Source organism: Scedosporium apiospermum (genome assembly GCF_000732125.1).
Source record: "Scedosporium apiospermum strain IHEM 14462 chromosome Unknown SEQ_SAPIO_0165, whole genome shotgun sequence".
NCBI lineage: Eukaryota > Fungi > Ascomycota > Sordariomycetes > Microascales > Microascaceae > Scedosporium > Scedosporium apiospermum.
In genome coordinates, this window is record NW_015971866.1 from 53179 (window position 1) to 67783 (window position 14605).

A 14605-nucleotide genomic window follows, 5' to 3' on the forward strand; every position below is an offset into this window, starting at 1 on the left:
TTTGGCGGTTTGGGGTTTTTGGTAGTTTTGGTGATTGAGAGATGATGGGTTGGAAAAAGGGTTAGATGTTTGGTCTGGTTGAGGCTGCTTGAAGGTTGTGTTTGGTAGAGGAGGGTAGAGAGAGGTATGGAGATGGGGGCAAGCTGGACTTTAAATATCTCGCTCTATCCGGGCGATGTTCTAGACAGATCAGCTTTTGGGTTTGACCTTCCGTCGATGGATCAGCACTCCCCCCCACTCCCCTCCTTCCCCCTCCCGCCTTAGCTCTACCGTTAAATGGTCGAGAACGGAAACGAGACAAGAGGCGCGCATAGTACGATACGTAGGAATACCAATAGGAAGCCTGCGTTTTCCTGAAACGCAACTGGCGAGGTGACAAGCTCGCATCAGTCCGGCTCGTTCCAAGGGGGGGACGTGAGAAAGTGGAGAGGGGGGATATGCAACGTCATGATGCCATTTACTAACTACGAGTAAACTAAGACAATTAAACGGGGATTGATGCGGGGCCGTGCCCTGAAGCTTGCCGTGGAAGCCGTTGGAAACGTCCCCGAAGCTTTCGAGAGCTTTGACTGACGTACGAGGAGGGGGCACATATCTCGTGAGAGCAAGGTTGAAGAGGTCTGAGCTTCCAAAAGAGGTCGGCGACTCAAAGGGTTCCCTCGTCGGACAAGGAAGACGGTGCTCTGGAAACGGTCGTTCAATGGGGAGCACAGGGAAGTCTTGACACCTAACGCAGCTAGTCGCCGAAGCAGCTGGCAGAAAGCAGCTTGAGAGCTTCCACGACGGTCAAAAACTACCCCGCCTTCCAACCGAAGCCACACTGAAAGTTAACGTCCAGGATGGAATGGACGACATATTACATGTACACGTTCACTAATCATGTTCAGCTCAGTAGAGGTTCATGACATCAAGAAGGTACCTTGTGAAACACTCTACTGGTCATCTAATCAGCCAGATCTTCGTTCCCGGCCCGTTTGCACTGACCCCTCACATCCTTTTGGGCATCCCTTGAGCTGTGTCGATGCGACCTGTCGTTATTTCTGGGTATCTGAATCGGAGATTTTCCCATTGCGTTTCCCCTTTTTGGTATTGTCGATTTGTAATCGACCCCGTGGGAAGCTTGGATTTGTCAGCGGCATTTCCCGCCTCGTCTCTGGATCAAGATCCATGCAGGTACGACATGAACTGGACAACAAACAAGGGAAGTCGGCGATCAACTGGAATGATAGGAGATGAAGGGCCAGACCTCGCTGACTTGCGCAACGGCCATGGTCCCTTTGTCGGCCAATGATTTGCGCTCAATTTTTTTTTTTTTTTTTTATCACCCAAGTTTGATTTGTACGAAGCACGGGTATTACTGGCATGCGTTGTCTTGGCCTGATCTAATGGTCCCTCTCGGGAAGGTATCCAGATCTGCTGTACCTTTAGCCGAGATTCCCTGGTTGCCCGAGATTTGGGTGCTCCTGAGTCTAGCCGTAGGAAGCTAGCTTCAAGAAGCTTAATTCGGGAACTTCACGAACGCGGATCCTGTTCATTCCAACCTCCTTCAGCCGCATTTGTAATTCTTGGGAGCAGCCTGGTATCCGGCTGACACGCAAAGAGGGGACTTCAAACATCTTGGACGATGTGCACGGAGCAACGGAAGGCTCCGGTGGAATGAACATTCATCCGCTTGACCACCGGAGCCTGGGACAATTGACGCCCACGAAGTCGGAAGTATTGATATTGCTGACAGGACGCGTCACTAGATCTTCTGTATACGGCGCAGCGACGGATGTCCGCTTATCTTCCTCCCATGTGGCCCGTCGGGGACGCGGTGTAATCCCAGAACATGCATCGCAGCCTCGGCTCTATGAGCGGAGAACCTCGAGGAATTCCTTGATCAGAGGAGGGGATTAGCAATCAACGAACTCGTTTGTCATCACAGAGTTGGGGTGGTGAGACTTGACGCCCCGTTGAGGCCCAAGCTTCTGAGATTGCATCAAAGACGACATTTATAAGCCTATGGCGTTCTTGTTTGGCTGCCGTTTGCCTCGGGGAAGTTCTTGAGGTGATCCAAAAAGAGGTGATCCAAAACCAAAATCTCTCGTGTAGCCTATATATATGGAGCAGAGATGAAAAGGGGGCGCAGGCGCTAGCACGCCATAGAGACGGGGATGGATGGATGTTGCCCATAATTTGCCGAGGCAGTGGAGACAGCACCGATGAAGCGGACCTACCATGACCGACGTTGGCGAGCGATGCAGAGAAGAATAGCTAACAGCCGTCATTCTGAATTAACGTAGTATCCACAATGCCAATGTCAGGTTAACGGCCCGGTTGAGTAAACACCGAACAACGTCGGAAGCCCCGAATCCCAAGCCAAGTTCAACTTTCATTTCTGGCATCTCCTTCGCGATACGACGGGAGGCTTAAATCCTATCTCCATCGGCAAGTCAAACTTTTGTTTTAGGTACAGCTTAGTAAGCTAGACCCCAATCTCCTACACCGAATCCTGCAAACCTTGACCTGCCAGGGTTATGAGAGCGGGGACTTGGCGTCCACTGCCGAGAGAAGCACGGGCACACCGCAAGTCCTCGGTCCCTGGTTAATCGGCGAGCAAAAAGCTGTTGGCAGGTTGGCACTCCGAACCAGCTGTGGCCAATTGGCTTGAAATGCAGCCGCCAATAGTTCTTGGCTTTGACAGGAAGAATTTCCCATTTGGGAATTTCTTCACCAAGACAATACAATACCAATTCCTCCACAAAAGGCTAATTTCCCATCGTCCCCATCGCCCCCATCGCCCACTCAAAATCGGCTGAGACCGGCCCTGGGCGGTCCCCGATTTTTTTTTTTGGCGGGCGGGGCCTGTCTTCGGTGTGCGCCATAAAAGGGAACAGGACCCCCATGCTCAGCTCCCCCCTCCCGGCTCCGCTCGGTGTTTGATCCGGGCTAATTCGGTGCGAAACTCACGACGGAACGGGGCGGGGTTGGCGCCAAGATTTCGCGGGGATGCGAGACAGCAGAAGAAGGAAAATGGAAGAAAGAAGTAAAAAGAGGCGTTCGATAGCCAATCAATCAAAGGGGGGGAAAAAATGAAAGAGAAGAATTGGAAAAACGAAAACGAAGAATGATAAAAGTGGAAAAATAAATTAAACGAAAATAAAAAGAAATAGAAAAATAAAACTAGACTCGATGAGAGGCAAGGAGGAATGGATCGTGCGTGGCATTGAGGCAATTCAGCTTTCGCTCTCGGCGCTTTTTGCAATGCCAAGACTCCAGCCCATGGATGAAAGGAATTTATTGATAGCCTCGGTCACCTCAAGAAATGAAGTGGAAAAAAAAATTATCGCCAAGACCTCATATCCTTCCCTTTACGATGCGGGGTTGATACACGCGCAGACATCGTCGGGTATCGTTGGTGCCGACCCACTTGTGAGGTGAGAGAGATGGAGGAAGTTCAGCATCAATCATCCATTATCCACCACACTAGACACGGCTGAACGTGATCGCGGTCGCCAATCATGAACATTTATCAGATCGGTCACCCCACGAGCGTAGCTGCGATTCTCAGCGTCTCGTCCTGCCTCGTGCGCCGCGTGCATCGCGGCGAAACCGCGTGGACGGTAGCAAGTTAGCAAGCGAGTTGCTAGAGAACGCCACGAGCGGGCGACTGCAATAGTTCGTGGTGTGCCTAATATTGATTATCGTGCAGATGGCGCCTGTTGGTGGCGGGAGGAAGCGGACACGAACTGAAAACTCGGCCCTTGATCTTCAAATTGCTTTGTTCGTTGTTGCCCCACGACAAGGAAGATGCAACTTGGGGGGAGGTTTGGTACTTCGCAGGGCGAGAAGCGCTCAAAATTGACCCCACCACTTTCCTTGATGTTGTTGAGAAACTTGAGAACAAGTGAGCCCGTGGCACAAAGGAAGCCTGCGGTTCGTCGAGAAGTCAATGGTACTTTGGTACGGGTGGAGGCTAGTATCGGCGCTAACCGTGACTGACGGCAAATCCGGGCTTGAATCCCTGATGTACGGGGTACAAGCTTGGACCAGGGCAGGTACCTGGCACCCGGGAAGTCTTGGGTGTCCCTTGGACGGAGCCAATTCAATTCAATTGATTCGATTGATCAATCGATTGCGGAGAGACCAGGAAATTTGCTTGTGAAAAAAGGGCGCTCAAACTCAAGCTTAAATTTTGGTGTCGCGTGCTCACCTCCAAAGGCTGAGATTTTCACTAATCCCCCCTGTCGGTAAAGATTGAAGGGGGTCATTGCTTCTATTTTGGAGTCAGTATTTGACGCTCGTCTCGGGAAGAGGATGAGACTCAATTTCCAACATTGAATTGTTCGGACCACTGGAAATGTATCTTTACGCAATAAGTTCTGCTCATAGAAACAAGAATGCCGAGAATTCGTGCAGATCTGTCCCTTGTCAGGATGCGGCATTTGAGATATTCATCGATGCAAAGATCAATTGATGTGACAGTGACCCCTCTGGTCCGGGCGTAATTCAACGGCGATCGATGAGACAAAGCAAAACCTGGAGAAGTACGAAGTAAACGCTTGGTTGAGCTCTGGCACAAAATCTACGAAGTTAATCTACGAAGTTATTTTCTTTCTTTTTCACCGCCCAATTCCACTTTGACCCGTCAATTTGGGTTGAGGCGTCATGCCCAAGAGTCGCCTTGGCAAGCTGGCAAGTAAACATTCCCAATTGATCAGTTTACGTTTTTACGCATGTACTGTGCCTGATTTCGAATCTTCCATTCATGTTTCCTTCGGCTTTCGAGGCCTGTTGCACGCACTGCGACTCTGCAACCGGGCGTGAAGCAAAATCACCGACAAGCCAATGGATGCGTCGGCAGCACTTTTTTTTTTTTTCCTTCTTTTTAACAGAAAGAAAAGAGAGAAGACAAAATAACTCCTACCTCAGAACGCAGAATTCCGATTTTACTCGAGACTTCGCAGATCACTTTCATTTCTCTTGATATCAATATCACTAATTTTCCATTCGGCGTGACAGGATCGATGCCGCCGCCCGACGCTTGTACACCTCGTCACTCCCAGATGTACCGGTACACGGGCGGGATTCAGGCGAGCACCGAGAACAAGCTTATTCGCCTCACATCCCATCACGGACTTGGACCTGCCAGTCTCAGTATAAAACATCGAGATCCCCTTCCTTGTTCAGGGCAAAAGATGAATAAATAGAACGTGATGAATCGTAGCATTGAACATTTGATCATTTGATCAATTCTCCGACTTGCCAATTAGTCGATCACCTTGCCCGCCCGGTGGCATATTCCCCATACCATATAACATCGCCGTGCCGTCGACCGGGCTGGTCTTGGTTGGTTTCGTTCCCTCCACCGAAACCCAACTTTGCAGCCCGGAAAGCCCCGGAATCAACCCCAGATAGCGGAGCACAGGACTCAGTCATCTCGGACTGCAACTCACACTTCATTACAGCTGCATTACACTATTCGACGGAGGCTTATCGTCAGGTACGTCTGCCCCGTTGCTCTTACCCCATGTATTTCTCTTGATACCCTAGGCAGAAACACCATCAACACAGTACACAATCCCCACCGTTTCCCCAACATTGAGCCATTCCCACATCCCCGTCGCACCTATCCCAATTTCCTTAGCCGGCCACAGCTGCAGCTGTGCATACCCAATACATCAAATGTTCATGGATGTGGTCAGGATATGGATCAGGATCGAAACGTCCATCCTATGATCCGGGGTCTAGACTCACCTTCCTCAACTCAAATTTTCCACGCCGTGCGGCGGTTTGGGAAGGAAGGGGGGTAGCATAGTGGGGAGCTGCTGGGTACAGGTACCAACTTTGACCTTGATTTGCCCACTGCCGCCTCAAAACCGCGACTTTTGACACTATTTCATGTGGGGGCCCCACCGAGGAGTCTAGTGTAGGAAGGAGCATGCGGTCCTAGAGGCTTTGCCAAGAAGCTCAAGAAAAATAAGACTTTGGCGAATGTTGATGTCGAGGGGCGATTTCTTTACCGACTTTATTTCCGTCGATTCTGCATATTTGACTTTGATCTCTGCTCTTTTCTCTTTCCCCCTTTGCTCTTTTCCTCTTGACCATCTTTCGAATCATAGCTATCCAACGTCTTCGGATCGTAAGCTGACTCATACTCCGACTGCCTCTTGTCTTAGCTGCCAATCGCTCTTTTGCCTGACCCCATCGAAATATGGGCAGAAAGAAAGGCAATTTGCCCGCCGAGGGCCATGTCTCCGGCCAATCAAACAAGCCGCTGACCGCGCCCGCCCACGCCCTCACCTTCAAACAGGTTGAGCAGGAGCTCAAATCCGACGCCCTGAGCGGTCTTTCCGCCGAGGAAGCCGCCTCTCGGTTGCTGGAATTTGGTAACAATGACTTGGGCGAGGCAGAGGGCGTTCAGCCCCTTCGGATTATCGTTGCTCAAATTGCAAATGCCATGACAATGGTAGGTACATCTCTATGTTTATGCTCTGTTGTGAAGAATCGAGCCTTGCCAAAACTCGCGTGCCCGGTTCCTCAGCCCAATTGAGTCTGATATGTTCTTCAATTTCAACCCCATTGGCATTAGATGTGAGTTTCACTAACACGTGCCTGCGGAATAGGTCCTTATCCTTGCTATGGCTGTGTCCTATGGCTTCAAGTCTTGGATTGAGGGAGGTGTTATTACCTTCGTCATTCTCTTGAACGTCGTCGTTGGTTTCTTCCAGGAATACTCGGCCGAAAAGACCATGGATTCCCTCCGATCGCTTAGCTCTCCCACCGGAAACGTCGTCCGTCAAGGCCGGTCTCATGTCATCCCCTCCGGCGAGATTGTTCCTGGCGATCTCATCGAACTCAAGATGGGTGACACCGTCCCCGCTGATGTCAGGCAAGTTCCACTCACATCATTTCTCAGTCCAATGGTACTTTTCATTGATATTGGTCTAACAACTCATCAAATTGTGTTTAGACTTACCGAAGCCATCAACTTTGAGACCGACGAGGCTCTTCTCACCGGAGAGTCACTCCCCGTCCGAAAGGATGAGGATCAGGTTTTCCCCGACCACACCGGACCCGGCGATCGTCTGAACGTCGCCTACAGTTCCTCGACTGTTACTAAGGGCCGTGCAAAGGGAATTGTTTTCGCGACCGGTGTACACACGGAAATCGGCGCCATCGCCTCGGCTCTTCGAAAGAAGGACTCCAAGCGCCGCCCTGTCAAGCGCCGCCCCGACGGCACCGCCAAATCTTACCGATACCTCGAGGCCTTCACCCTCACCATCACCGATGCCATTGGCCGATTCCTCGGTGTGAACACCGGTACCCCGCTACAGAAGAAGCTGTCTCGCCTGGCGATTCTCCTCTTCGGCATCGCCGTTCTCTGCGCCATCATTGTCCTTGCCGCCAACAAGTTCGATAGCAAGACCGAGGTCATCATTTATGCCGTCGCCACCGGCCTCTCCATGATTCCCGCCAGTCTTGTCGTCGTCTTGACAATTACCATGGCGGCCGGTACCAAGAGGATGGTGGAGAGGAACGTTATTGTCCGAAACCTCAGGTCTCTCGAGGCCCTTGGCGCCGTTACCGACATTTGCTCCGACAAGACCGGCACGCTTACGCAAGGCAGGATGTTGGCTCGAGGCGCATGGATCCCTGCCCTTGGTACCTTCACTGTCGAGAACTCCTCCTCGCCCTTCAATCCCGAATCCGGCGATATCCGCTTCACCGAGAAGCTTCCTACCAAGATCGACTTCAAGAAGAGTGGTGACGCGGAAACCGGCCCTATTACCGCTGCTGCGAATCTCATCGAGAAGGGCAGGGATGCCTTGGTCGATTACCTCCGTATCTGCTCCTTTGCCAATCTCGCGACCGTAGTACATACCGACGGCGAGTGGAATGCTCGAGGTGATCCTACCGAAATTGCCATCCAGATTTTCGCCTCTAGGTTTGACTGGAACCGCCTGAAGTTCACCAGCGGCGAGCATCCCGCCTGGACTGACTTGGCCGAGATGCCTTTCGATTCGGACGTCAAGCGCATGTCTGTCATTTACAGGGAGAACAACACCGGCGCACTTCACGTTTTCACCAAGGGCGCCGTCGAGAGGGTCCTCGACCAGTGCATCAACTACCTCCCCACCGCCGACAGCACTCAATTGGTGCCCTTGGACGAAGAGATGCGCACACAGATCCTCCAGAACATGGAAGTCTTTGCTGGCCTGGGTCTCCGTGTGCTCGCTCTCGCCAGCAAGCCGTTCCAGGGTGTCCTTAAGAAGGGCGACGATGTTGATCGAGCAAGCGTCGAGTGCGAGCTTACCTTCCGAGGTCTCATCGGACTCTACGATCCTCCCCGTCCCGAATCGGCCCCCGCCGTGCGACAGTGCCACGAGGCCGGTATCTCCGTCCACATGCTTACTGGTGACCACCCCGAGACTGCCAAGGCCATCGCCATTGAAGTTGGTATTCTTCCTCAGAGGATGGACCGCGTGGCCCGCGACGTTGCGGCTGCCATGGTTATGACCGCCACGCAATTTGATGCCCTCACGGATGACCAGGTCGATGAACTTCCAGTGCTCCCTCTTGTTATTGCTCGTTGCGCTCCTAGCACCAAGGTTAGGATGATTGAGGCTCTCCATCGTAGGAAGAAGTTCTGTGCCATGGTGAGTTTCCATTTCGATCGACTTTAAAACGGAAAAAGTAGTATTTACTAACATGGGCGTTTTAGACTGGTGACGGTGTTAACGACTCTCCCTCTCTTCGACGCGCTGATGTCGGTATTGCCATGGGTCAATCTGGGTCTGACGTCGCCAAGGACGCTTCCGATATTGTGCTTGCCGATGATAACTTCGCCTCGATCGTCGCCGCCATTGAGGAGGGTCGCCGTATCTTTGACAACATTCAAAAGTTTGTGCTTCACGTGCTTGCGGAGAACATTGCCCAGGCTGGAACTCTGCTCGTCGGTCTTGCTTTCAAGGATGCGCGCGGTCTCTCGGTCTTCCCTCTTGCTCCTGTTGAAATCGTTTGGATTGTAAGTTTTGCTCACACCTACACACCCAGATTTGTTTCAAAAAAAAAAGACGAAGTAAAAGCTAATTCACTTTAGATCATGGCTACTTCTGGTATGCCCGACATGGGTCTCGGTTTCGAACGAGCTGTGCCGGACATCTTGCGACGACCCCCGCAGTCCCTCAAGACCGGTATCTTTACCCCCGAATTCTTGCTCGACATGGTTGTCTACGGCCTCTGGATCACCGCCCTTTGCTTGTCTAGCTTCACCCTCGTCGTCTACCGATGGGGCGGAGGTGAGCTCGGAGAGAACTGCAACGAGAGCTACAACGACTCCTGCGACGTGGTCTTCCGAGCTCGCGCCACAACTTTCGCCTGTCTTACCTGGTTCGCTCTCTTCCTCGCTTGGGAGATGATTGACATGAGGCGCTCGTTCTTCCGCATGCAGCCCGGCTCGAAGAAGTACTTCACCCAGTGGATGCACGACGTCTGGCGCAACCAGTTCCTCTTCTGGGCCATCATGATCGGCTTCGTCACTCTCTTCCCCCTCCTCTACATCCCCGTCATCAACAAGGTTGTCTTCAAGCATAAGGGCATCTCGTGGGAGTGGGGCATCGTCTTCGTCAGCGCGGCTCTCTTCTTCGGCGGCGTGGAATTCTGGAAGTTCTGCAAGCGCGTGTACTTCAGGCGCCAGGCGGTCAAGAAGCAAGGCACTGCTTGGAAGGACATGGACATCGAGCAGAGAGTGTTCGGCGAGTATCTCCAGCACGATTCGGGGCCGGCTTCGGACGAGGAAAAGGCTGCGGCTTCCAGGAACCCGGTGGAATGACTACGAAGGGGCTGGAAGCCCCGGCAGGTGTGCGTTTTGGTGGCGGCTGTTGAGCGTGAGGGTGAGTCTTGCGAATCAGCTGTGACCTGTTGCGGAGGGGAGGAGGTGGTTGAGGAAGTGGCTGGAGTCTGGGGGTGCGGTGAAGAGGAGACGGAGACGGCTGTCCAGAGGGGATGGTGGGCAGCACAGACGTCGTGTTTTGGCTCGCTGGTGGCGGCGTTACAAGGGGGATCGGAAAAGTCCGGTGGTGTTGATAATGATGAGAGGGTGCTCGTGAACGGAGCACCCCCGGTGTCCTCAACAACGGAGGACGAGGGCCTAATGGCGAAGTTTTCTTTGTATCGCAAGTCTTGCTACACTTTTGGGGATAGGAATGTTTTGGGTGGAACCAGAAAATCGGGCTCTCTCTCTGGCCGATTCTGTCTGGAGGGAGAGCTCTTAAAAGCTCGCCAGGCAGTCAGTCGTTACAGAGATAGAAAATATGAATTATTTCCCTGGCGAACAAGCATATCTCACGTACACTTTGTAGACTCTCACTGGATGATTTCAGGCACAGTGGCGTTGATCACCGTCTTCAGTATCAGCATTAAATCTGGGCTTCAATACCGCCGAAGAAGTCTCGTCTCTGGAGACGGACGACACTTCCCGGCGCGGGTTCATTTTGAGAAGGCGGTCGGAGCCCAGGCAACCAACACATTCCTTGACGTTGGATCAACCCCCCTCACCTTGAAAGTTGGCAGACCGTCACTGAACTTTTTCTCGTCAAACGAACCGGCTGCGGAATGGCCACGGATAGCTTCCGGAACTATTACCTTACTTTTTTGTATATTCTATATCCTACATCTCTTTTTTTTTTTTTTCCTTTGGCGAGATTGATTCACACATCACTTGAGCTAAAAGCGTCAAGCTTTTTAACCATGGCGGACCCTGCCCCCAACATTCAACTCCTCCAGGCATGCGTCGACCCAGAAGACGAAAGCTACTTCCGCCTCCTCGTCGACAACAAATCTTTTAAATACATCACCATCGACGTAGGCCTCTACGACCCCGACGACATGTGCTTCGGCCCCGCCCTCATCTCCCTGCTCCCACCCCTTCCGCAGGGCGATTGGAATACGGGCTACGTCTCCCGTGATGCCGTGACTGGAAAGCCTCACTTCGCGACGGTATCGAAAGCGAATCTCCCGAGGGTTACGAAAACGTGGCATCCCGTCGAGATCGATTACCTAGAGCTTCGTATGGGGCGGAAACTACGGTCTAATGTCTACGAGGCTACGTGTCCTCGCTTGGGCGAGTCGACGGTGATTGTCAAGTTTGCCCGGTTTCACTGGGAGGTGGGCTATCTGGAGCGCGAGACGGAGGCGTACGAATGGATAGAAGGTCACGGCATAGGCCCTGCTTTTCTCGGCCACTTGGCAGAGGAAGCGAGGATCATCGGGTTCATCGTAGAGCGCGTTGAAGACTTTCGCCACGCGGGGCCGGAGGACTTGGAGCTGTGTCGGAAGGCGTTGGGGAAGTTGCACGACTTGGGGATTAAGCATGGGGATACTAATAAGCATAATTTTCTTGTTCATGATGGGGAGGCTACGCTTGTTGATTTCGACCATGCTGGGAGGGGGGTTGGCAAGGACAAGTTGGAGGAGGAGATGGGTGGGCTTGAGGAGCAGTTGGGGGATATGTCTGGGAGAGGAGGGAGAATCATAGAAACTGACAGTCCTAGTTGAGATTCAGAATCCTGGCTGAGATGGGAAACTGTGGGTAGTACATCAGGACTGTGAATAAGGAACCTTTTTTTTTTTTTTTCTTAAATTTTATCTGATACCAAATCAATCCGCTTCAACGTTTTACTGTGACCTGGACTTACTGATGGAAAGGGACGAGTTGAGGGATTGGAGATGATTCCGTCAACGTGAACGCATCCGTCGCCTTTGCCATGGAGACCTGGAGAAGGAGAAATACTAATCAATACATGGTCGCATTGCAGCCCAGATCCAATGGTTCGGTCCGACGTGGAGATGCCGAGAAACCAAGGCACAAGCAGAAAATACGGGACGGCCTAAAGACGTGCCGCTCCAGAATGCTAGACACAATTCTTACCCTCACTCATCCAAGCCCTCAGTCATCGAGCTTTGGGCATGGTTACCTGTCACCCTCGTTTTGGCCCTGCAGTACGAGGACGAGAAATCATTTGTTGAAGATTGTTTCTATTTTTGGTAAATTTCCGGGGGCTGGCGCCGGGAAATATGTCAGTTGATCGGCGATATGGTTCCTTGGCGGACATGTGTGGCTGGAGGGAGTCGGAGTAAGACAAGGTCTAGCTTGGGCAAGGGGGTTAAGAAATGCCGATCTACTTGTCGAGCCTAATAGAGCTGATTACCTTCGATGATGGCAGGAAGCAAACGAGTAACCGATGAGGGATGGTTATTCTTCTCACTCTTCCGAAGCCAAATGAGCAGATGTCCAACAAGCAGGTGTTAACGAGCTAGCAGCCGTCAGGTCGCGATGTAAGACATTGACACGTCTTTGACGTCCTTGAGAGGTTGGTCCAGTGACTGGAGCAGACTCAGCTGGTTCCGAGAGAGGGGTGTTGTTGACTTGGCAGATGTCATGCCGTTCAGCGGACCGGGCAAGGTTGACCAGGAGAGGGAAGGAAACGCGACGAAATACGAGGATATGCGCTGGGAATGCTGGCCCACTTCGAGAAAAACACGAGGTTTTGGGTTCCTTCTCTGGTTCTCTCTGCGGCGAGACAGGTGGATGATCTTTATTTTGGGTGGATCTTGGGCTGGAGATCACAGAGGCTCTGTGGATGAAGAGGGTGATTAGAAAATATAAAAGGGGCACGTTGGTCCCGTTCATGACAGGAAGGAAAATCATTAATATCCACCCGCTCCGTTCGTTTCCCACAAGCCATACAGACAGCCAGACAACTACCACTGCTCTTCAAGCTTCCGCTCGTTTTACACCACGCTTCTCCAAAGACAAATTCTCAACTTCACCACCCTCAAAGTATTCTCTCTCCAAAACCAACAAAATGAAGCTCCTCCTCGCCCTCCTCCCCGCAGTCGCCCTCGCCGCCTCCTCCAAGCGCGCCGTCTGCACCCCAGGCACCTACACTTGCGACCAGTCCCCCACCGCCGGCTGGGGCTGGGCCGTCTGCAACACCGATGGCAACTGGGTGCGCGGTGGAGACTGCGCCGCCAACGAATACTGCAACATGAACCCGCTCAACGGAAGCCCCTACTGCTTGCCGTACCCCGCCGAACCGGAGGAGTGCTCGCCTGATTTGTTCCAGTGCGTCGAGGACAGTGAGGGTTGGTTTATTAATGTTTGTGAGGCCGGGAAGTGGGTGCAGAAGGTTAGGTGTGAGACGGGCAAGGTTTGCAGGTATGGGGCTGTTAATGGGTATCCTCAGTGCGTTAACCCCTAATGGGCTGGGGGTTTCGAGGTCCTCTCGTTGTTGATGGAATAGCCGTGGAGATGAACACCGCCATGGAGATGAGCATGGGGTCTGAGAGTGAAAGATGTACATAATCTGTTAATCACAAGAATTTACATACGCATTCATGGCGCACGCCGCCCGGGATCAGCGTCTTGTCCTGACGTTCCAGCTTAGTGAATGAATGAAGGAATCCTGTGGTTCGAATCCGCCCCGTCGTGGGCCGTGGTAAACAGCCACTCGACGCGAAGATGACCCATCTAGAAGAAATAGGGTTGTCAAGAGGCTGTATTCAACTGTTCGAGCCTAGTCCGTAGATTGCGTAGATCGCGTTTGTATCGTTAATATTACATAATTTTGTGTGTATACACCATTCATTACAGGTATGAGGGGGGTTTCCAGGTCGGTATGTCGCTGTCTGCTCTTTCCATCTGAGCAAATCTTCAATATCCAGAGGGGAGAGGGGATGTTGGCGCTCTACAATCGAGTCGGGCAGCAGCTCGCCACGTAGCGTCGCACCCAAGCCCAGGAATAGACTCGGCTCTCCGTGCTGCGCCATACCCGAACAACCTTCAGCAGCCCTTTTTCGTAGCCAGACACAAATCGACAAAGTCCCCAGGGCTCAAGGAGAAGCTTCCTAGCTTTCTTCCTCCCAATATCATTCCCTCTCATGAACTTTGCCCGAATCCAAGTCCATGTGTGCCTGCGGGTCGCATAGCCTTCGGGACAATATCGCCACGGAATCGTTATCGCATGCGAACTCTCTCGGCAACAACTCTCTCATCACCTATGAGGCGGATCATCTTTTGTCGGGTTCCCCTTGGCCTGATTCTTCAGCTCGCTGACAAAATGCCGGAAGAATGACGATTCCGGGGTCGACGGCAGCTCTGTGTATTCCCCCATATGTCAGCCTCAAAACACGCCTCCAATGCAGAATGAACTAGAAAAAGTGAACCCACCGGTTGCCTCGCCCGGGTGTAATGGCTGATCCGGATGTCGCCCATTCTGCTTCTCGTCTACATAACGTTGTATCCGACCGACAAACCGATGGAAGCCTGGACGTCTAAGGATCTAAAATTTGCGATAAGGATCACGAGGCGGTCAGCCCGATGATCGACGGCGCGGCATTATGCGAGGTCGGTCCCAGCGCCAGTCAGGTGACGGCTAACGGTGGAACCGCGAGACAAAGACTCACTGTTTGTATGATGTGATCCTGTTTGGATTTGTTTTGTTAGCTATGGCGTAGGGCCATGAATGGTGCGAGGAGATCGACACTGGGAAGAGTGCCGCAAGGACGCTAGTTGACGTACCTCGAATTGGATGAGGAGAACGAGGAGCGGGCGGAACAT

General features: G+C 52.3%; 2 protein-coding genes and 2 pseudogenes across 2 annotated transcripts; 3 read left to right on the forward strand and 1 right to left on the reverse strand.

Moving 5' to 3' along the window:
- Positions 1-6196: 6196 nt before the first annotated feature.
- Positions 6197-9817, forward strand: SAPIO_CDS10188 (Sodium transport ATPase 5; the record flags this gene model as incomplete). Its single annotated transcript, XM_016783825.1, has 4 exons — positions 6197-6451; positions 6609-8642; positions 8708-9010; positions 9086-9817. 4 exons carry the CDS (start codon positions 6197-6199, stop codon positions 9815-9817), a joined length of 3324 nt encoding a protein of 1107 aa, XP_016638677.1.
- Positions 9818-10734: 917 nt separating this feature from the next.
- SAPIO_CDS10189 lies at positions 10735-11541 on the forward strand (annotated as a pseudogene; the record flags this gene model as incomplete).
- Positions 11542-12851: 1310 nt separating this feature from the next.
- On the forward strand, positions 12852-13247 carry SAPIO_CDS10190 (annotated as a pseudogene; the record flags this gene model as incomplete).
- Positions 13248-14039: 792 nt separating this feature from the next.
- Positions 14040-14605, reverse strand: SAPIO_CDS10191 (uncharacterized protein; the record flags this gene model as incomplete). The annotated part of the gene is made up of 4 exons (XM_016783827.1): positions 14040-14143; positions 14216-14327; positions 14452-14469; positions 14567-14605. The coding sequence occupies 4 exons, from the start codon at positions 14603-14605 to the stop codon at positions 14040-14042; spliced, it is 273 nt and encodes a 90-aa protein (XP_016638678.1).